The sequence below is a fragment of the Mustelus asterias genome, chromosome 28 (genome assembly GCF_964213995.1).
Source record: "Mustelus asterias chromosome 28, sMusAst1.hap1.1, whole genome shotgun sequence".
NCBI lineage: Eukaryota > Metazoa > Chordata > Chondrichthyes > Carcharhiniformes > Triakidae > Mustelus > Mustelus asterias.
Window position 1 is genome coordinate 16,164,421 of NC_135828.1, and position 23,273 is coordinate 16,187,693.

The 23,273-nt window shown below is 40.8% G+C and overlaps 1 protein-coding gene across 1 annotated transcript in view; it reads left to right on the forward strand.

Annotated features, from left to right (window-relative positions):
* The window catches only part of kat6b (K(lysine) acetyltransferase 6B), a 165,382-nt gene that overhangs the window by 132,088 nt on the left and 10,021 nt on the right, over positions 1-23,273 (forward strand). The window contains exons 12-15 of the mRNA XM_078199592.1: positions 3,930-4,023; positions 8,662-8,893; positions 9,981-10,140; positions 21,393-21,656. Coding sequence (XP_078055718.1) covers positions 3,930-4,023; positions 8,662-8,893; positions 9,981-10,140; positions 21,393-21,656 — 750 coding nt within the window. The remainder of the gene's footprint in view (positions 1-3,929; positions 4,024-8,661; positions 8,894-9,980; positions 10,141-21,392; positions 21,657-23,273) is intronic.

Here is a 23,273-nt window from a genome sequence, read left to right on the forward strand (position 1 = left end):
CCAGTAGGTATTTGTAGGTAACCGTGTTATTTAATTTGGAGACTTCAAATCCCTGGTAGGCAAATAAAGTAAGTTCTGGTGTTTTTACATCCTTCTCCAACTGTAACCGGCCTACCACTTTTATCAAACCAGTTACAATTGTGATTTGGTATGCTTGGGCGAACCACCTCACTACAGTTGAGAAACTTGATGGTTTCTGTGGCCGAATTTTAAGATATGATATTTCAAATAATTGGTCTCCATTTTGCTGGAGACTTTCCGAAATTACAAAATAAAACACTTTGAATATGGCACAAACCAGTTGAAATTATCTATAATGTTGTGAAGCATTTTGAATAATTGAAGAAACCTGATAGATCAGAACTGCAATATATCTTGTCCTGTCCATATTGTTCTGAATCTTGTTGTTTTAGCTGTTTAATTTGATTCTGAGGACTTGATAGGGTGAATGCTGAGAGGCTGTTACCTTCGCTGGAGAGTCCAAAACCAGGAGACATCTCAAGATAAAGGGTCGGCCGTTGAGGCCTGAGGTGAAAATTTCTTCACTCAAAGTTGCGAATGTTTGGAATTCTGTATTCCAGAGGGCTGTGACAGCTCGGACATTGAGTAAATTTGAGCCTGAGATTCTTGAACTCCTGAGGGAATCAAGAGATATGGGGATCAAGCAGGAAAGTGAAGTTTAGGTTGAAGATCAATTGGGGGGAGAAGCATGCCTGAGGGGATTCATTGTTTACTTCTGATCATATTTCTTATATTCTTATAATTTTTCCCAATTCAGTTAGCTGCAGAACCCTTTAAAACAGAAAAAACACAATTTGTGTCAGTCATCAAGAAAGTTTGAGGACTTTAATTATATGTTAAACCAAGCCCTCATCTGCCTCTTGGGTAGGCCTGAATGACCCTATGGTACCATTCTGAAGAAGAGTTGGGGGGGTTAATCTCCAACTAATTTATATGCTTCAGCCAACATTACTAAATCAGATCATCTGGCCTTTATGGGACCTTGCTCTGTATACAAATTAGCTACAGAATATTCTGCATTATAACACTGACTATACTTCAAAAGTTCTTCATTGGCTATATAGCATTTTGGGAGGTATCGCAGCGGCGGAGGCAGCCTGCCATTGACCGGCAGTGGGTTCTGTTCTGCCACTGTCAACAGGGGTTTCCCTTTGTTTACACTCTCCATCGCCGGGGAACCTGGGGTAGGGTATCGCCGTCAGCGGGACCGGAAGATCCTGCCAACGGGAACAACCAGAAAATTCCAGCCCACAAGTCCTTTCCTCTTTCTTTACTAAGATTCTGCCTAAAGTTTACTACAGTGAGGGCTTAACAAGATGAAACTTTAAACCTGGTTCCAGGTTGAGATCTCAACACTCCATTTGTAGAACTGCTAAACAGCGATAAAAATCATACCCTTCAGAGCTAATGCTATAGTTGTACAGCTAGTTAATTATTCAGATTGAGGATAAACTTTCGTTAAAATTATATAATTTGACAAATAATGGCAGAAATAAATTTCTAGATTTGAGATGGGTTATGTAAGATAAGCCTTCTCTTAACCGAAGAGCGTTGCAATAACTTGAATTAGACCTGAATCTCCGGCTGAAATACTAGATAATATGCACTCTCTGGGGCCTGAGGCTACAATTGTAATGTCGTTCCCAATGTGGAAAATTGTCATTCTGACTGCTGTTATGTTAGCCAATTTGACTGAATTGATTGTGTGGTCACTGATCTCCATTATTTCATTCAACATGAGAACAACATTGGACCACATCCAGTATTTCTGTTAAGATGCTACTGAAACCAAATGTGGTCCAATAGATTGAAGCACCATTTTTCCATCCCATCAGATACAATTCTGAATTGGAATGCCAGGAGTGTTTTTATTTAATTCAATGAAGTGTTGGCAAAAACTTAATGAGGAAAGGAAAGGCTTCCAGCACCTTTCATGACGTCAGGGCACTCAAAAGCACTTTGCGAGCAATCTTTCAACTGTTGTCGCTATTACAATGTAGAAAATGCAGTAAACAATTTGCATAAATTGGGGGACAGGAACATGGTGGTAATATACCAGTAAGCCAGAGGCCCAGGCTAATGCTCCAGAATCAGAAGTTCAAATCCCATCACGGCAGCTGGACAATATAATTCCACTTAATTAATAAACTGGGAATACAATGCTACTCTCATTAATAATGATCATGAAATGACCAGTGTTGTAAAAGTCCATCTGGTCCACCAACGACCTTCAGGAAAAGTAATCTTACCCACCCCCCGCCTACACATGACTCTAGATTTGCAGCAGTGGAACTGCAGCCTGAAATGGCCTAACAAACCATATATCAATCTGATATGGGGGGAAAAAGCACAGTGGATGTACCTTCAACAGAAAGATTCCAGCAGTTGAAGAAGGCAGTGCACTTTCTTATGGCCAATTAGGGGTGGACAATAAGTGCTGGCCCTGCTAGCGAGGATCACGAGAATGTTTTTTTTTAAATAAGAAGTCCCACAAACAATACCATATGACCAGATAATCTGTTCTTGATTATGTTGACTGAAGGTGGACAGGACATGGGAGAAATCCTCTTCTGAACTTCACAATGTCATGGGATTTTACATCCACCTGGAAAGTGAGATAGGACCTTGGTTTGTCTCAATCAGAAAACAACAGATCAGATTGTGCAGCACTCCCTCAGTGTTGAGCTGACTTAAAAGTGAGAGTATACTACTGAGTTGGAGCTGAGCATCTGCACCGGGACTAGAAAAAGATCCTATTGACAATATTAAATGGCTACATTTCAGCAGTAGCTACAGTGCCGGGTAATTTCAATAATATTACATTAAATGGCTTTTGACAACCTCTCTGAATTAATTCACACTTTATTAGTGCTATACAATTTGACAGCACTATAGCTTTAATAGTAAGCAAAGACATTTACCCTCCATAAGTCGTAGACACCAAATAGCTGTAGCATTTTTAAAATGTAATAATTTTTCCTATCCCCATTGAGATCATTTTGAATGTTTTATTTTCCATGCTCTGAATTTAAGCCATGTGCAAGTTGAGACCAGCAGGTTTCCTTGTTTAATTGTCTCAATTTGACTCTTTCTAAAATAAATGCCTCAAGGTAACAATGCTGGGTATCACGCAGCGCAACAACAGGGTTGCATGTTAAAGGGCTAGGGATTCCTAATGATTTTCCTGTGGATAACTTGATCTTACCCATGTCATGTGGATGTTAATTTAATTTGGAAAATAAAGACTGCACACAAAGGTACGTAATCTTTCCTTCCAGCTTTTGGTGCAGGTGTAACGAAGTATGGCGGTTTTGGAACGCATTTATCATTTGGAATCGTCTAATGAAGTGGAATGCAATTCATGTAGCACATCCTCTGCTGTATACTGATCATTAGAAAAATATGTTAAATGGTTTTCAATGTTAAATTACTACACTGCACTGTGTTTAAAATGTGCTTATTTCTGAAGCAACACAACGCTTAGACCTTAAGTTGATCCATTAACTGTCAGATGTTAATTTGAATTATACATTCGTATTATGGTTTGTACAAAATATAACCCATTAAACATTTTTAACATTAAATGTGCCTGAGGTGCATTTCAGAGGAGGCTGCTATGCACACCATGCTTTTCTAAGGAGGGTGTTCTTAAATTACTATATTGAAAAATTAAGTTGTATGGATTTTATGACCTGGATAAACCTTGTGCATTAACAGTTTGTCAAACAGCAAAGATGACAACTTGGATTTGATTGAAAACCACAGTAACAGATTGTCATATATCATTGTTATTAACAATCAGTGTTTGCCTAGATTAGTGTGACATTTTGCAAGGACAGTGGTAGGTGACATGTGTTGTCTGCATCAGCAGTGCACTGACAAACTAGGTCTATTTCTCCTTCCCTCAGGAAAAGCTTTGCCAACAGAAGTACAATGTCTCCTGCATAATGATTATGCCCCAGTACCAAAGGCAAGGCTTTGGAAGGTTCCTGATTGATTTCAGTAAGTGTTCTGTTTTGTTTGAAACCATGTTTCAATGATCTTTGTCAGAGAGTTGGGGGTGTTCTTCTAAGTAATGGGCTACAGAAATTGGTAAATGCATGCATTTTAATCTTGATGTGACTGCTTTGATTTGTGCATCATTAAGTAATAGAATATTGTCACTTATTTTAGGGCTTCATACTCATTCAAGTATGAAATTTTACCCTTCTGATTCCTCTCAGCTTGAATTAAGAATACAACTGTCAGAGCATATGCCAGCACACAAAGCCAGTAGGCTGAAACAAATTGTTAAAGGTTGAAATGAAACAGAGTGCAGTCAGTTTAATCAGTACGTTCTATAGATCAAACAGTTGGGTACAAGAAAAATGTAAAATATTTCAAAAGCTGTTGCAAATATAATAATTATATCCAAGCAATAGGAAACCAAATGATGCATTTTGAAAATTACTTCTGAGGCTTTCAGGAAATGGTCATTGGTTGCTTTCAAATTCTCAGTGGAAGAATGTCCCCTGCGTTATACACAAAGCAGTCTCAAGTTCTGTAATATTGAAACAATGGCATTAAAGATGCAGTATACACTTCCCAGGCTGCCTCTTCTGTGTCCTAGGAACACATAACTCAGCATGCAAATATGTATGCCCATTACAAAGTAATGGGGAGTGAAAAACAACTTGCTTTATGAGATCTTCTGTTCTGAGCGCCTGGGTTATTCTCATGGGCCTCTGAAAGACTGCAGGAGGTCTCGAAACATTTGGATAGAAACATTCCAACTCTGACCTCTTCATTGCTGTCGCTTGACTTGCATTCACAGCAACCAAGCACTATCTGTCTCCTAGAATATCAGCTTGGTAATGGGACTGACAAGATTTAACTGTTCGTATCACGTCATGCATAAAATAAAATAATATGAATGCTGGGATTTTGCTTTACACAATAAATATGTACTGTTGGTTTGTGCCAAAATATAGCCCTCGGAGGGAGCCGGGAGGGCCCTCAGTGCTCTGAGAGATTTGCCCTAGTCAACCTGTCCTAATGTTTTTGTAGAATTTGCTTTTATTGTAGTTATTTCTATCAAGGGTTTTCAATGTGGTGCTGGGATGTGGAATCTTTTGGAGGGATGTTGGTGTTCTAATAATAAATCTTATATAAAGAGCTCCCATCTTCTCTCTTTGTTTCAAATTTGCAGCAAGTAGTATAATGCTTTGGGTAACTCGGAGGTCAACTTGTCTGCATTGTTTGGTTGTGTTTTAATTTTTCCGTAGTCTTTTTCTTATTAGTTACTGGGAGGAGTATGTTCAATGTTTTAAGTAATAGCCTTTTAATACAGGTATTTGTCAGGGTTTGGATACAACATTAATACATGGTATATGCAGTATACGTGGTGCATTGTAATATAAGCTGATAGACTTGAGATTTCATTTTCTGTACAATTTCAAATAGTTTTTTTTCAAAATTGCTACACTTCTAAAAGTCTAAAACATTTCACTGTTGTAATATGTGAATAGTAACCTAAAATTCAGTTAACAATTCGAATATTTAAAAGTCACTGTACCTCATTGCATGTTCCCAGTCAGAGAGGTTTCAGAACAGAATCTGGTTGTTATCTGTTGATTTAATGCTAATTGATTTTGAATGGTTACAACATTTTGTCAGCATTTCATAGTTTGCTGGTTATTCTCTCAATTTCTGCTTGCTAACTGTTGTTTGGCTTATTATCTTAGTTCTATTTATCCTGTAAGATCTTTCTAAGTTAAGATTTGATCAAAAGTGTTTCTGCTCCTGCACCTGCATCGTTCCATTCTGCTTCCCCATCCCCCAAACATGTTTTGTTTCTCACTCGATATTTATACCCAGTTCAATGCTAGAACATTATTCTGCATCATTTTATCCTAAGAACAGAAAATGAATAAAGAACATGAAAAAAAGAGTTGGAATAATGAAGAAGAGTGAAAATGTTAGACAAATGGGAAATGGACAAATGTTTAGTCACATCTTTTTGATTTAGACAGTCACTATGGGGACCATTCTGCCAAAAAAATTGTAAGTGTCGAATTTGCGTAAAAACTGGAGTAAATCCCGCTGGTTTTTTTCAGCGGGGGTTTCAAAATGAATCTCCCACGCTCTGTGCACTGTAGAGTGCATTTGCGTGAATTACTGTAAAAATTCCCACGGGAGAGGACGAGCAGCATAGCACTGAGCGAGCTGCTGCGCATGCGCCAATCTGTCAGCACCGAGATCGGCACTTCCGGCCTCCCGATTGCTGGCCAGCCCCGTGACCTCTGCGTTGCCACCCTCCGACTCCCCCATGGCCTAATCGCTGGCCCTCCCCCAAAAAACATGTCTGGCCAGCCTCAACCCCCCCAGCCCCTGGCCTGCCTCGATCCCCCCCCCCCCCTACCCTGCAGTCCCGAGTCCTGACCCGATCACTGGCCTCCTTCCCTCTGTCACTCAGCCCGACTGCAGACTGGCAGCGGGATCGCCCCCTTTGGCACTGCCTGATGCCTGGTCGGCAGTGCCAAGATGCCCCCTGGGCATTAGCACTTTGCCCCTCAGGCAGTGCCAGGGGGCCCAGGCTGGCACTGCCAAGATGGCAATGTCCAGGGGGCACACTCCTGGTGCCCAACCCTCTGGGGGGCCTCGATTGCCCCCCCCAAAAAAACTTAACTCTGGTGGGGTCAGGCTGCTATACTAAACCCCGCTGGAGTGAAACTCTCATGGCCAGGGGTGGAGGGGTGGAGGGGAGGGGGGGGGGGGGGACTTCAGTCCTGGGCCTGCTAATGATATTTAAATAGTATGGCAATGATAATTTAAATAATTTGTGCAGCTCCGTGCCGATTTCTGGCGCAGAGCTGACGGCCCCGGAATACCGGCTACTGGAGACTGTGGTGCCCAGTTGCAAGCCCATGAAATGGCTTCCGCTCGAGTCTCCCAGCCTGCTGTGCTACAAAGGCAGCGCAGCAGGCTGGGAGAATGCCCCACCACCACCATATCTTTATTACCACTTGGTTACATTTCTGGAATACCCAACCTAACAGCATTGGGGAGTATCTTCACCAGACAGACAGCAGAGGTTCAGAAGGTGGTTCACAATCACTGAATAAGGGCAACTAATGATGTGCAATAAATGCTGCCTAGCCAGGAATGCCCAGAACCAGAAAATCAATTTTAAAAATCTCACATTTTCTCATCATTGAGAAAATGTAACAATTTTTCTTTCTCCCAAGTGGATAATCTTGCATCTCTCCACATTGAACTCTATCTGCCATTGATTTGCCCAGTGGCTTGTCTTTTTGCAATGATTTGCTCTGATCACACAGCTAATTGTACCTCCTAACTTAGTATCACCTGAAACTTTGGATCTGCAGCGCTTTATGTCTTCGTCAAATTTGTTTATATTCCTATTTTAATTCTCCTGCCACTTCCAAATTCAGTGCATATCTTTAAGATTACTTCATAAAAAATATTTTGCCTAATCATTTTGCAACTGAGTTATGTATTTACCTGTGTGGCCAGTGGTAATCATTGGGAGCTAATATATTCTTTACTTTGAAGCACCAGTTCCCTGCTGCCTTCTGCAGTGCATTTTCCAAATGGTGACAGCTGCCAGCTTGCAATAATTATCTAGTATGGGTTTTCTTTTAATTGTGATTTAAAGATAACGTCAGTGCCTCTTGCAAAGCGAACGCTATGTAAAGATTAAGCCATGCCTGTGTAGAAGTTCTGAGCATGTTGTTTTAGACCTGATGTGGTGATGTGCACAGAAAACAATAAGACACACATCTTTATCTAACTGTTGGTGAACATCTTCCAGCAAATTGCTTTTTTTTTCAAATGTTGGCATTTGTTTTTCACTGTTTTGTCCTGTGTCCTTCAACTTCAATGATGTGTCACTTCAATATATAATAACGTCAATTTTTAGCTCATCCCCAACATAGTCCAATCACGATCTTTCCTCTAGTTGCCATTAAATGATTAGTCACCGGGCTAAATATTGACTTTTTGTAGTAGACTGTAAAACTGGGAAGTATATTGTTCTGCAAAATTTAGAATTATTGTAAAGCAAGTAATCCTGTTTCTATCTCCCCCATCCCATTTTTTAAAAAATCTCCCACGTGGGGTGGCACAGTGGTTAACACTGCTGCCTCACAGCGCCAGGGACCCGGGTTCGATTCCTGGCTTGGGTCACTGTCTGTGTGGAGTCTGCACGTTCTCCCCGTGTCTGCGTGGGTTTCCTCCGGGTGCTCCGGTTTCCTCTCTCATTCTGAAAGACTTGCTGGTTAGGTGCATTGACCCAGACAGGCGACGAAGTGTGGCGACTCGGGGAATTTCACAGTAATTTGATTGCAGTGTCAATGCCAGCCTTACTTGTGACTAATAAATCACCTTTTCAAAAAAAACCATTTTTTTTGGCCATGCAACATTCTGTTTGAAAATCTTATATGAATTTATGATTTCACTGAAAGATGCTCAGTACAATATCCTCCCAAAGGTGTTCAGTTTAATACCTGGTGGGTACCTGTGGGTTACCTCAAACTGTGAGAAAATAGTCGAAGTTGGTCCAATAAATGGACAAAGTGGGTTAACAGTTGTTTTGTTCCTGAATTCTTTTTAATTACGTTTTCTATGGTCCCTGTGCAGGCTACTTACTTTCAAGGCAAGAAGGACAGGCAGGATCACCTGAAAAGCCCCTGTCTGACCTGGGGCGGCTCTCGTACCTGGCATACTGGAAGAGTGTAATCCTAGAATACCTGCAGCGGCATCAGGACAAGCATATCAGTATAAAGGGTATTAGCAGGGAAACAGGGATGTGTCCACATGACATTGCTATGACTCTCCAGCAGCTAAAGATGATTGACAAGCAGCATTGCAAGTAGGTATAATAAAGTATAAAATAGTTCAAGGCCTTCATTTTGACAAATTATACATGGTTACATCATTTCACTAGAATCATTTTTCAGATGCCATGATTAGTGTCATCTTTATGAATTACCTATCATTCAGTTGTGTACCTTCTAGTAAACCCTGCAGCCTTTGACTTCCCATGCCAAGTTTCATTCTGAATTTGTGACACAGATTAAATAAATTTTCAACTATCGGTTCTAGTTAAAATAGTGCTAAGAATTTCATAGTGGTTAAAAACTGACCTCTGAATCCTAGTAGGTTTGCTTACAGGCTGCAGCATAACATCTAGCAACATTAGCCTGCACTAAAGCATGATCTGAGTGCATTGTCTGTGATGTGTGTTGAGGTATTTCAGAGATAATTGACAAGACAGTTTCTCCACTTCCAGTAATGTAATTTTTAAGGTAGCAGCTAGATATTCCAGGTGACCTCTCATAACTTCTTGTGCAGACTCTTCACAGTTGATGGAGCTCTGATGAAAGGTTATCAACCTAAGATATTAACCTTGTTACTCTCTCCACAGATGCTACCTGACCAGCTGAGTGTTTCCAGCATTCTCTGTCTTTATCACCCTTCAAAGCGCCCATTCATTACTATAAAATTACATTTCAGATGTTAAATCACTTCATGCTGCAATCAGCTTTTGGATTAATTAATTATCTTGAATAGAAAGTTTATTTCACAAATCATGAATGGTCTCTATTGTGGTATGCTTTTAAGGAAGGAAAAGTATAATTACAATGGGTTAGGCATTTAAACTTTTGATTTGCAAAACACTAAAGTATAAAGTTATGTTATTGTAGTTCATCATATAATCGAGGACACTGTCTTATGAATGAGCCAAGGAATCTGCATAATTGCAATAATGCCATTGCTTGTCACACACATTGCTATTTTAAGAATGGAGCAAAATGCTCACCATTAAAAATTTTTACAAAAGCAGTCCCTGATCAGTTTGAGGACTTTCCTGACAGCATAAATGAGCCAATTATTTGGTGAGTCCTCTGAAGAGTCAAAACAAAATTAATGATACAGAATGCATCTTTGTTTTGTAGATTTGTTATAATTCGAAGGCAAAAGCTGATTCAGGAGCACATAGGAAAGTTGCATTCCAATCCACGTGTTAATGAAGTGGACCAAGAAAGCCTGCGGTGGACCCCATTGGTAGTGTCCAGTGCTGCTGTTTCAGAAGAGGAAATGGAGGCTGAAAAAGAGGTAATTTTTAAAAATAATTTGGATGTTGTCATTGAAACACATTTGGTTGCTTCTCTTGTTCAAATTTGGGAGATTTTATTTTACTTTTTATGTGGGATTTCCAATGACTATTTAAAAAAAAATTTCCTGACCTCTTTGTAGCATATAACATAAATGTATATATTTATAGCGATATAAATATTTCTAATTATTCACAAAAATAATATTTTAGCAGCAGCAAGCAATTGTGGGTACAAAATTTATGGTTGAGCATAATTTCAAAGTCTGGATACAGACATTATAAGGCCAATAAAAGCAGAAAATAGTGGAAATACTCACCAAGTCAGGCAGCATCTGTGGAGAAAAACAAGGTCTGAGTTTAACCCGTTCCCAAAAACCCCCCACTGATTTGTACAGAGTTAAAATTGGGCCCAGCTTTGATGACCTGTCATCAAAAAGAGGCTTCTCTCCTTGTATGATAAGGGCCCGGGAAATCTAATATCCTAAGTCTTTATCTCTACCCAGGAGACCAGAAAACCTAACTGCGCAAGGTACAAAGATCAGGTCAGTGGCCAGTCTTAGCAGTCGTATTGTAGGTTACAAGGATGTAAGACTGATTCTAGGTGGGAAGGAGGAAGTATATTTCTTGGACATCCAAAGATGTGCAGGTTAGGTGGATTGGCCATGTTAAATTGCCTCTTAGTGTCCTAAGATGTGCAGGTTAGGTGGATTGGCCATGCTAAATTGCCCCTTAGTGTCCTAAGATGTGCAGGTTAGGTGGATTGGTCATGGTAAATTGCCCCTTAGTGTCCCAAAAAATATAGGTTAGGGGGATTAGCGGGGTAAATGCGTGGGGTTATGGAGATAGGGCCTAGGTGGGATATTCTGTCAGATACTCAGTGCTGACTCAATAGGCCGAACATCGTCCTTCTGAACTGTAGGGATTCTATTACTTAATGCATCCTACATACAGTCCTGGCAGTGAGACACTCAGGGCTTGTGTCAGAAAACCACTTGAGAAAATATTTCTATGCAGTATAAGCTGAAACTTTAGACAGTCCCAAGTGTCAGGAATGTGAATGTAGCTTGATCTTAAAGATTTCCTTTATTCTTATGCGCAAAAGACACAGTATACAAATATTGCTGAAAGATATCTATCTTCAGGGGCCTGTGTTTCTCCAAGCAAAGTAATTACACACAATTATTGCATCAAAAATTCTATTGAGACTTTGAAAGATTAAATGCCTGTAAAACTTCTAGATGTCTGTCAGACACTCAAATTGTTCTCTGATCCAAGCTGTTTGATTTACAAATCATGTGTCAAAAGTAATCAAATCCCACCAGAATGACCAAACATTTATTATATCTACAAGAATGTCAACATTAATTCATGCCATGATTACATGTGTAGTTATAAATGACTGCTTTTATATGAAGTTCCAAAGCCTGCTTAGAACAGAATAAAACTATTATTTTGAAACAGTTGAACTGTCGTGTAAGTCAAGCACTCTATTTGCTGTATTTTAGTGCTTGTGTGTCATTAATACTCTTGTAAATAAACTTTCTTGTTTAATCTTGAATGCTGCAGTCTAGCATTGTGGTGTTCTCTGTCTTTGGGTTGGACAGGGACATGTGGTAGGCAACTTGGATGTCTTTCTTTGCTAATGCTGTTGAAAGGCTCATTTTTAGTCTTGTGGCCATCTGTTCCATTCACAGTGCAAATAAAATTGCCACTTTCTCACCATAGGAGGTGTAGATCTGATTATAGCAACTGCCTTTTGCAATGAACAGACTTGGGTAAGAGCTCAAACTAACATTGCGATCTGGTGTCATGTTTAACCCTAGAACAACCTCAGGAATTAAACAGAAAGGAACCTGACTTGATTCAATTAGTCTGTGGATAGGCCATTTTCCAGGTTATCTAAATCCAGACAGATTACACTAGCAATATACTGTGATGCTATGTAACCAGGATGCATCGTTGTACATTATGAAGTGGGAGGCTAAAGAGTTAGCCTTCTTCCCAGATCCAGAAGTAGTAAGTGTCAATGAGATGATTGTGATCTTGTACCAGGCTAAGGCACTTTCAGTATTAATGCCTCGTATAGTTGAAGCTGAGTAGATGCAACAGTGGTTGACTTTTTGTAACCTTTCCAACTTCATTGGGTGCGTCCTATCACACCAACAGGGCAGACTCAGCAAAGGCATAGTGGTATATAGTCAAGAGGAGTTGCCTTGGGACTCCTCAGCATTTTCTTGTACCATCACGTCAAACATGGGCAAGGAACCCTCCTACCATCTACTGCTCTACCTCGGCTGATGAATCAGTACTCCTCCATGTTGAACACCAGCTGGAGGAAGCACTGAGGGTGGCAAGTTGGACCAAGGAGCGGCACAGGCTTGGAGGGCCGAAGGGCCTGTTTCCTGTGCTGTACTGTTCTTTGTTCTTTGTTCTTTAAGGGTGCAGAATGTATTCTGGTTTGGGGATTTCAATATCTATCACCAAGTGTGGCTCAGTAGCACCACTACTGATACTACACTACTACCACTACATATCAAGCAGACTCAGTCTGCGGCAGTGGTGAAGGAACCAACAAGAGTGGAAAAACCTATTCGATTTATTCACCACAATTCTATCTGTTGCAGATGCATCTGCCCATGATATGGGTAAGAGTGACCACTTTGTCCTTTGTGAGGACAAAGCCCTTCTTCACACCGAGCATGCGTGTTATCTGGAACTACCATGGTGCTAAATGGGACAGATTCAGAATAGATCTAGAAGCTCAAAACTGGGCATCCATGTGGGCCATCAACAGCAGGATAAATGTATTTAACCACAATCTGTAATCTCATGGCTTGACATATCCCTCACTCTACCATTACCATCAAGCCAGGGCATCAATCCTGGTTCAATGAAGAATGCAGGACAGCATACCAAGATCAGCATCAGGCATACACATCTGGTGAAGCTACAACACAGGACTACATACATATTAAGCAATGGCAGCATGGGATGGACTGAGCTTAGCAATCCTACAGCCAGCAGATCAGATCTAAGCTCTACAGTCCTGCCACATCTAGTCATGAATGGTGATGGACAATTAAACAACTAACCAGAGGGTGAGGCTCTATAAATTTCCCCATCCTCAATGGGGCAGTTCAGCACAAGCCAGAAGCACTGAGTGGATGATCCATCTCTTCCTCCTGAGAATCCCAGCATCACAGATGCCAGGCTTCAGCCAATTCTACTAACTCCACAAGATAGCAAGAAATGCCTGAGGACATTGGATGCTGCAAAGGCTATAGACCCTGACAACAGTCCAGAACTAGCTGTGCCCCCAGCCAAGCTGTTCCAGTACAGCTACAATGCTGGCATCTCCCCACCAATGTGGAAAATTGCCCAGGTATGCCCTATCCACAAAGAGCAGGACAGATCCAATCCACCAGACACCGCGCCCCTATCAGCCTCCTCTCATCCATCAGTATCCAGCAGCACTTACTCAGCAGTAACCTGCTCACTGGTGCTCAGTTTGGGTTCCACCAGGTCAGTGCATTAACTCATCAAGGCTCCTCCAGCGGCACCTTCCAAATCTGTTAACTATGCCACCTAGAAGGTTAAGGGCCACAGATGCATGGGAATACCACCACTTGAAAGGAGAAGCCAAGCACCATCCTGACTTGAACCTAAATCACTGTGTTCATTTTTGCTAAGATCAAAAGGCTGGATCACCTTTCCTAACAGCACTGGTGTACAGACACCACATAGCCTGCAGCAGTTCAAGAAGACGGCTCACTACCACCTTCTCAAGGACAATTAGGGATGAGCTTATAAATGCTGATTTTTGCCAGCAATATCCACATTCTGTGAAAGAATTGTACAAACTATTCCAGTCAAGCATGCCCCTCTCTGTAATCCCCTCCAGCCCCCTCGGTGTCCACCAATTCTGATCTCATTGAGCATTACTGATTTCAATCCTTCCCCCATTGAGAGTCATGCCTTCAGCTGCATAGTCCATAAGCTCTGACATTTCCTTCTTCACCCTTCTCTTCCTCCTTTAAAGACCATCCTTAAAATTTACACCTGACTGTGCTGTCAGCTGTATGATTTTTGAACTCTCTTCTCTTCAGGCAGCTATTAATAGAAATGTTGAGGGAAAACGGAGCAAATATGTCCATGACTTCAGAGGTTATTTGTCAATAAGTTAGTTCTCCAGCTGACAGGTAGTTAATGATTCAAACACTAACGCTTAACCTCCTGTTGTCCTGGTCTGCTTCAGCCGGAAGTGGCTTTTTGAAGAATGCGCTCCAGTTACCAAAGACTTCTGCAGACCGCACTCATTTCACACATTTACAACTCCTGAGGATATGTAAATGAACTGAGCCATGATACCCTTGTTTAGATGCCTCTCACCAATGGGTACAAATTGGGATTAGAGTGGTGCAACTCATTGGTGCAGGAATTTGCAACCCCTTCCCCATATGTGTGTGAAAGAATCACAGACCCTGCTCTGTAATAAGTCCGTATTATAAAACTGTTTTAGCTCAAGCATTGCCTAGATTTTAAAATTCTCATGTCTGATTTCAAGCCCCTCATGGCCTTATCCCTGCTTATCTCTGTAATCTGCTTCAGCTCTACAATCCTCCCTGGATATCTGCACTCCTCCAATTCTGGCTTCTTGAGCATTCCTGACTTTAATCACTCCACTATAATAAAAACAGAAAATGCTAGGAAAACGCAGCAAGTATGACAGCATCTATGCAGAGAGAAATAAGAGTTAATGTTTTGAATCTTTGTGACTTGTTCAGGAGTCATCTTCTTTGAGTCATATGGACTCAAAATGTTAACTCTGTTTCTGTCTTCACAGCTGCTACCTGCCAGACCGGCTGAGTTTTTCTAGCATTTTCTGTATTTATTCAAGATTTCTAGCATCTGCAGTATTGCTTTTACTTTAGTGTTTAATCACACCACCATTGGCGGCCATGTCTTCAGTTAGCTGATACTTAGGCTTTGGCATTCTCTCCCTCTATCTCCCTGTGCCCAGGGTGGCACGGATGCACAGTGGTTAGCACCGCTGCCTCACAGCGCCAGGGACCCGGGTTCGATTCCCGGCTTGGGTCTGTATGCAGTCTGCACGTTCTCCCCGTGTCTGCGTGGGTTTCTTCCGGGTGCTCCGGTTTCCTCCCACAGTCCAAAAATGTGTGGGTTAGGTGGATTGGCCAGGCTAAATTGCCCCTTAGTGTCAGGGGGACTAGCTAGGGTAAATGCATGGGGTTATGGGGATAGGGCCTGGGTGGGAAGATGGATGGTGCAGACTTGATGGGCCAAATGGCCTCCTTTTGCACTGTAGGATTCTATGATCTTATTTTGTAAACTCGTGTATTTACAATACAGACATACATCCACACACTGTTAAAACATATGTTATACAGAGTCCTAACCTGCCCCAGATGAAAAAAGTGTATTGTTATACCAGACAACAATAGGAAGAATGATGGCAAATTCTTGATTATGGTGTCAATAACTCAGTTTCATTTTTATTCTGAGATTCAAGGATTTTTGCTGATGTTTTCCGATAAAACTCTGCAATTCTGTTTGTAATTAAGGCTATTGGTTTATGGCGATTGAAAAAGTCAACTTTCATATCATTATATTGGATTTTGTGCTGATGTTTTAATTGATTCCGTCCATTTTTCTATTTAAAAAAAAAACACAAATCAGTGGCCTTGCCTTGCTGAGGCAAATGACTATATCACCAAGATAGGTGCATCTGAAGGAACCTGAGCCAGTTTGATCTGTTTCAACAACACGAGCATTGTCTTTCCATTACAACGCCTGGCTGTATATTATCCACCCTCAATGGTGATTCCAGCTGTTGAGCATCCTCAATGTAAATGCATATTTTATGCCTAACAATAGGACATTTCTATCCTTATTTCAAACAGTTCTTAAGCTAGAGTTAAGATAAAAGCTGTTTTCCCTGATCAAAACTGAAAACATAGGATTGCAGCCACTGTGTCTATGGAAAACCTGCAAATTCTTTGTTCAAAAATCAGTCAAGCTGAAAGTGCTTTGGTAGCTAGAATTGCTTTTTTGAAACACTTAATATATGCAGAATGACGGTGACATAGTAGACTATTCTGTTCTGTCAGAATACTGAGCCATTAGGGGAATCCATTATAGGAGCAAAATGTCATCTGGGCAATGACAATATCCAGACATTAATACCACACCTCACAAAGTGACAGATCTGTTAATTACTCAATTTGTTTACTTGAAAAGAAATGGGTATAACATGAGAGAAATCCCATGACATAAATCACAGCTCAGCTGCTAAGCTTTAATTCTGGCAAAGATATCCAAGCGCCACTGACGAATTGGAATTCACAACACCCAGACGTGACATCTCATCTCGAATGTCCATCAACAGACAAAACTGATCTCACTGAAACATATAGGATTCTTAAGGGGCTTGACAGGGTAAATGCTGAGAGGATGTTTCCCCTCATGGGAAGGCTTAGGGCCAGAGGGGACACACTCAGAATAAATGGGTGCCAATTTAAGAATGAAATGAGGAGGAATTTCTTCTCTGAGGGTTGTGTGTGTTTGGAACTCCTTGCCACAGAGAGATGTGGGGGCAGAGTCCTTGTGTATATTTAAGGCTGTGAATGATCGATTTTTAATTAGTAAGGCCATCAAGAGTTACGGGGAAAGGGCAGAGAAGTGGACATAAGGAATGTCAGATCAGCCATGATCCTATTGGATTGCGGAGCAAGCAAGAGGGGCCGAATGGCCTACTTTCCTATGTTTTGTGGTCTTATTGTTTTATCCAAATTTTCTGTTGCCTGTCAGGCTTTGCGTGATTTGTTCTAAAAGCTCCTGATGGATTGACTCTACTTTTATTGTATTCTTAAGTGCTAAGTATTTTGTTGTGTCGTTAGACTTTTGTGTACCATTTAATCTGCAAATAAATCTGACCAGGATTTTTAGCCTGTTCACGGTGGCCTGTTGATACACAAGGGTTGCCTTCTCAAGGAGAGGGATAACATGTATTCTCTAATGAACAATGTAAGCAATTAAGGGTAAGCATGTTAACCCACACACAACATGTAAATGATTGCATGTTTCACTTCAGGGGTATTATTCTACTTAAGAAAATTGCTATTGAGCTAAGATCAGGACAATATAGTGGGAAAACAGCCAAAATTCAACACCGATACCTGTCCTAAGTTAAATTGCACAGTTCTCAGCCTGCGCCAACATTGCTGAAAGCATTATTTCAGGTTGACTTCTTCCCTGCCCTGGTATATGTCTTGTATACCTCCAGGCTCCTTGTGAAACCTCTTTTTTTAGGGTCATAAAGCTGTAGCTTAACAAGTAATTCCTCACAGCTCTTTTCACCAGCATTGAAGATCAGCTTCCTTTGCACCATTCCTGAGGACAGGATCCTTTAATGTGCGATACTCCCATGTACTTAATGGGAGTCCTATGTAGTTTTGGCACAACTTTTAAATTCCAACTGATTTAGCAACCAACTCAACATCCTGTTTCTGTTATTAATTGCTTCCTGACACGGAAGCGGCACACAGGGCGGCACGGTGGCACAGTGGTTAGCACTGCTGCTTCACAGCTCCAGGGGCCTGGGTTCGATTCCCAGTTTGGGTCACTGTCTGTGTGGAGTTTGCACATTCTCCTCATGTCTGCGTGGGTTTCCTCCGGATGCTCCGGTTTCCCCCCTCAGTCCAAAGATGTGTGGGTTAGGTTGATTGGCCATGCTAAAATTGCCCCTTAGTGTCCTGAGATGCGTAGGTTCGAGGGTTTAGCGGATAAATATGTAGGGATGTGGGGGTAGGGCCTGGATGGGATTGTGGTCGGTGCAGACTCGATGGGCCGAATGGCCTCTTTCTGCACTGTAGGGTTTCTATGATTCTATGACACTGTTTTAGGGGCAGTGAACCAAGATTCAGCTAACTGTCCTAGTTCTCAATTTCTCCATTGCATGGAGCCATAGAGTATACGTAACTCTTTGCTGTGTAGCACCTTATCTTTTTCTGTAGTAAAGTGTGATATCGTCTGTCTAAAAATCCTTTAAGGTTATCTCTGATTTTGAGATAGCTTTGTAAGTTAAACAATACTTTTTCTAGTGTAGTAGTAATCGTTGCTGTCCCTCCCCCCACTCCACATTCTTGGTGGAAGAAAGAATTTCAAAGAGCTATTAGGAAATTATTACTCTCAAAATAGCATCAATATTGCAGGGCTGATTTACTGCACAGAGACCTTTATAGTTTAAACAGTGAATCTGATTTTATGATCTTCGCACCTAATATAGAGGCTGAGCTGATAACCTAGACCCCTTTCACTTACCGTTTAAATATATGATAATGGATTTCACGTTAATTCATATGATTTGGAAGGGACTTTGATTCCTATCTTGTTGCTTGCCCAGATGAAATGGTTGCTTGGTTGTCTTGGTGACCTGGCTTTTAATAGTGAGTAGTACTTTTAAATCTTAGACCAAAAGTTTATTTTCTTTTCTCATTATTTTGCTTTCTCTATTTTTTTTGCTTTACAGTTTTTGCTGTTTAGACTTGATTTTTTTTGCTTTGAAGACTTTTAAAAAATTATTTTTCCTACAGTAGTTTCATTTCCACTTCCAGTATGTGAGGTAACCAGTATGTAAATGTTCAGTATCCATCTTTTCCCCATTGTAAAGCACTCTGAAATGCTAGATAATTTCCTGAAGGCAAGAATGGACAAAATGACATGGGTAGATTTCATCAAGTCTTGCAAAGGAGTGTACAGAGGTAGTTTGATCTTATCTTATGTGTGATGATAATGATACAAGTGCAGCTTTCATGCCTTAAATAAAATAAACTGCTGGCTTCACCACAGGATCAAATAAATGTAATCCCTCCCCTATCATGTTTGCAGTGTCTTGTTAGCAGCAATACTATTTGTGTATTTTTTTAATGGTTCAATTGTGGCTGTCTTTCCATTTGGGAAAGAGCCAATGTTCATAGAAATCATAGAAACCCTACAGTACAGAAAGAGGCCATTCGGCCCATCAAGTCTGCACCAACCACAATCCCACCCAGGCCCTACCCCCATATCCCTACATATTTTACCCACTAATCCCTCTAACCTACACATCTCAGGACACTAAGGGGCAATTTAAGCATGGCCAATCAACCTAACCCATCTTTGGAATGTGGGTGGAAACCAGAGCACCCGGAGGAAATCCACGCAGACACGAGGAGAATGTGCAAACTCCACACAGACAGTGACCCAAGCCGGGAATCGAACCCAGGTCCCTGGAGCTGTGAAGCAGCAATGCTAACCACTGTGCTACCGTGCCGCCCCCTAAAAGGGTTCATAAAGGGTTAATATTCTCTTGGTCATATTGGAGGCAGTATACCTTACAATCTTAAAGAATTGAACAACTTCTCAAGATGGTTAAATGATTCTTCTGTCATTACCTGATGAAAAATAGTCGTTCTCAATGCTTGGCGTTCAAGATGCGGTGTTGGAAAATGTGAATTTCAGCTATCCAGAGTTCAGCAGAATTAAAGATCAGCATTCCGAAAAAGATCCTCTGGATCCTCTTTGATGTAAAGATTTTTCTTTGAAGCAGCCAAAATGTAAAGCCTCCTCAACCCCCTAGACAACGGGATCAAAATTCACAAAAGTTATGTTTCTTGTTTGCTTTTTCCACCAAACTATTTTAACACATGACAGACAACCTATTTTTTGATCAATTCATGGTATAAGGCAATTTACTGCCCACCCTTAATTGTCCTTGACTTGATCAGCCATTTCAGAGGGCATTTTTAAGAGTCAACCACATTGCTGTGGCTCTGGGTCACATGTAGGCCAGACCGGGTAAGGATGGCAGGTTTCCTTCCCCAAGGGACATTAGTGAACCAGATGGGTTTTTATGACAGTTGACAATGGTTTCATGGTCATCATTAAACTTTTAATTCCAAATTTTTAAAATTGAAATTCACAGTTCACCACCTGCCATGGTGGGATTCAAACCCAGGTCCCCAGAGCATTACCCTGGATCTCTGAATTACGAGTCCAGTGACAATGTCACTACTCCCCTATAATTCTCTGTACATTAACTTCTCAATGGGGCGGCCGATAGATCATCCGTGGGACGGCATGGTAGCACAGTGGTTAGCACTGCTGCTTCACAGCTCCAGGGTCCCGGGTTTGATTCCCGGCTCGGGTCACTGTCTGTGTGGAGTTTGCACATTCTCCTCGTGTCTGCGTGGGTTTCCTCCCACAGTCCAAAGATGTGCGGGTTAGGTTGATTGGCCAGGTTAAAAATTGCCCCTTAGAGTCCTGGGATGCGTAGGTTAGAGGGATTAGTGGGTAAAATATGTGGGGACAGGGCCTGGGTGGGATTGTGGTCGGTGCAGACTCGATGGGCCGAATGGCCTCCTTCTGCACTGTAGGGTTTCTATGATTTCTATGATCAATCAGCCAATATTTGGACAGCTTTGTCCATGTAAGTTGGGTGTCTCTGGTCTATCATTTTGTACATAGCAAGAAGAGCAGCTACCATCTGAAATCTTAGCTAGAAATTTTACCTAAAGTTCCCCAATATTCCAAAACACTTCAAAGCTAATGGCATATTTTTAAAATCACTTTTGTCATGTTGAGAAATACAGCAGCTCGTTTCCGTGTAGCAAGCTGCCAGTGGTGAGATAAATGATCAGCTAATCTGTTTTCGTTGGTAGAGGGATAAATGTTAGCCAGGACACAGGAAACACTTCATTGAATACTGCAATATGATCTTTAATATTGACCTGGGTATCATATGGAAACCTGTTCACATCTCATTTCAAGGATGGCATCTCACTTCCTTTGTATTGCATTCGTTTTGTTTTGGCTGCGTTTGCGTGTTTAAATCTCTGGTGTAACTTTATCTTGCAGCCTTCTGCCTCCCTCAGTAATGTGCCTTTACTTACATGAGCCATGAAAAGCAGAATGGCAAACTGCATTTAACTGAATGTGTTTAAAGAGTCTTAACAAGATTGATCCGTGTTAATGAATATTTGTTGCAGTGCAAAGTAACCTAAAACAATTCACTTTATAATGAATAGTGTTCTTTGGAAAGTTGCTATAATGAGCAAACTACTACTTGATTCAGCTTGGAACAATTTCATCAGATGGTAGATCATCTTATTTGACTAAACTATTAAGTTATGAATGACTGATATCGGTTAATACTCGCTGAATTTATGTTCTGTTTGTCTGCTTCCAATTTTAGGCTGAACAACTGATGGAGCAAGCTAGCTGCTGGGAAAAAGAACAAGAACAGTTTGCTGAAATGCAGGCCAGTATGCATTCAGTTACTAATGCAGCATGTAAAAATAGATTAATGCAATCTGAGTGTCTACCTGCCAATAGTGAATCAATAATGGAGCATACAAATGAAATCAGTGAAGAAGAGAATGAGGAGGAAAATGATGACACCCTAACCAGCTTATCACCAGACACAGCAAAATCACTGTTGAGAGGAGCTAAAAGGAAGGTGAGTTAAAATGGAGAAGCTAGTTTCCCATTGATCTGAATTGAATTGAACTTTATTGTACCTGTCAGAATGCTAATTTTAAGTTTGAAAACTGATCAAATAAATTTGGTGTCAACCAAATCATGTTTTGGAAGTTTCAATTAAGAATGGCTCTTTTGGTATTTTCATGCCATGAAGTCAAAAGGTGTGAGTTTGAACATGTAACCTGGCAAGCGCTTCAGTGCAGCATCAGAGGTATCATCCTTTAGTCAACTGTTTAAATTAAGACCTGTTCCATTAGATATTATGACCAAAATTTTACCAGCACACCCGCCCCGATTCCAGGGGCGGGTGAGGCTCGGAGGATGGCCTCGGGCGGGATCATACAAACTTCGGGTGGACGTGGCGGTAAGATTCCGCCCGATAGATCATCCGATCAACATTGTTCACTCCATCAGCAGTGCCAGAAGTGTGTAAATTGAAAATTTAACTTACTGTGGTTATAGGAGCCTACTGTTTGCCAATTGACAAAACAGCAGTCACTGCATGTTAAAGTTAATTATTTGTCAGTGAAGGATTTTGAGGCATGTTTGAGAGTCCCATTCAAGTTTCAATAGAGTGCAACCATTCCTACGCCCCTATTTGTGGCCATAGTGAAGTGTCTTAGATCCATGTCAGCTCATTCTTGTTTTTCAAATCCAGAAATGAATTTTACAATATTTTACAAGGGCAGTTTTCCATTAAAATGAAACAAAATTTATTTTTCTCTTGTGAGTAATTTCAGAAAATATATTTTTTAAAATTAAATCTCAAACAGTTAGTAATATTTCTGAAGTCACTTTCACATTGTGCCAATGTTTTGAAAAACTTGGAAAGGGAGGGATCGATCATGTAGTGATAGTGTACAAATTGCATCATTATTACAACAATAACTCATTTGTATGGCACCTTTAACTTAAACATCCCAAGATACTTCACAGACGTGTTATGAAGCCAGATTAGACCATGTAATACTTTGAATAATTATAAGAAACTGCCACCGTTTATCAACTCTTTATTTGCATGTTTTCTTGCATTCCACTATGTCAATGACAGCGGAAGCTCATGAGGAAATGTCCTCTGAATTTTGTCAAAATTATTGATATAAAGCTGCATGTCTTCTTGAAGCCAATGCAATACTGCCCTCTGGTGTATTTTCTCCTCTTAGTTTACAGCAAATGTTAGCCTAGGCCTAACATTCCTCAACAAAAAATGTCTTTTCTTAAAGAACAAAGTAACAAAATCACCTTCTCGGAAGATGATCCAGAAACCATCACATATCCACAATTTAATATGCAATATTTTGGAAAACATGAAGAATTGTCAAATTTTCCCCTTCCACCTGCCTCACGGGTGGACGTGAAAGATCCAACGACATTAGTTTGAAGAACCCACTGATGCCTTTGCCAAAATATCCATTCCCCATGAAAGTTTCAAATGGTCCAGCGTTCAAGACCTTTTATGAAAGAGAGCTCCAGATTTCCATTACCCGTTGTCTGAAGAAGAGTTGCCTGATTTAACTGCTGAATGACCTGGTTCTGATGTTGAGATTATTTTCTCTTGTTCTGAATTTCTGCTCCAGAGGAAATAGTTTCTCTG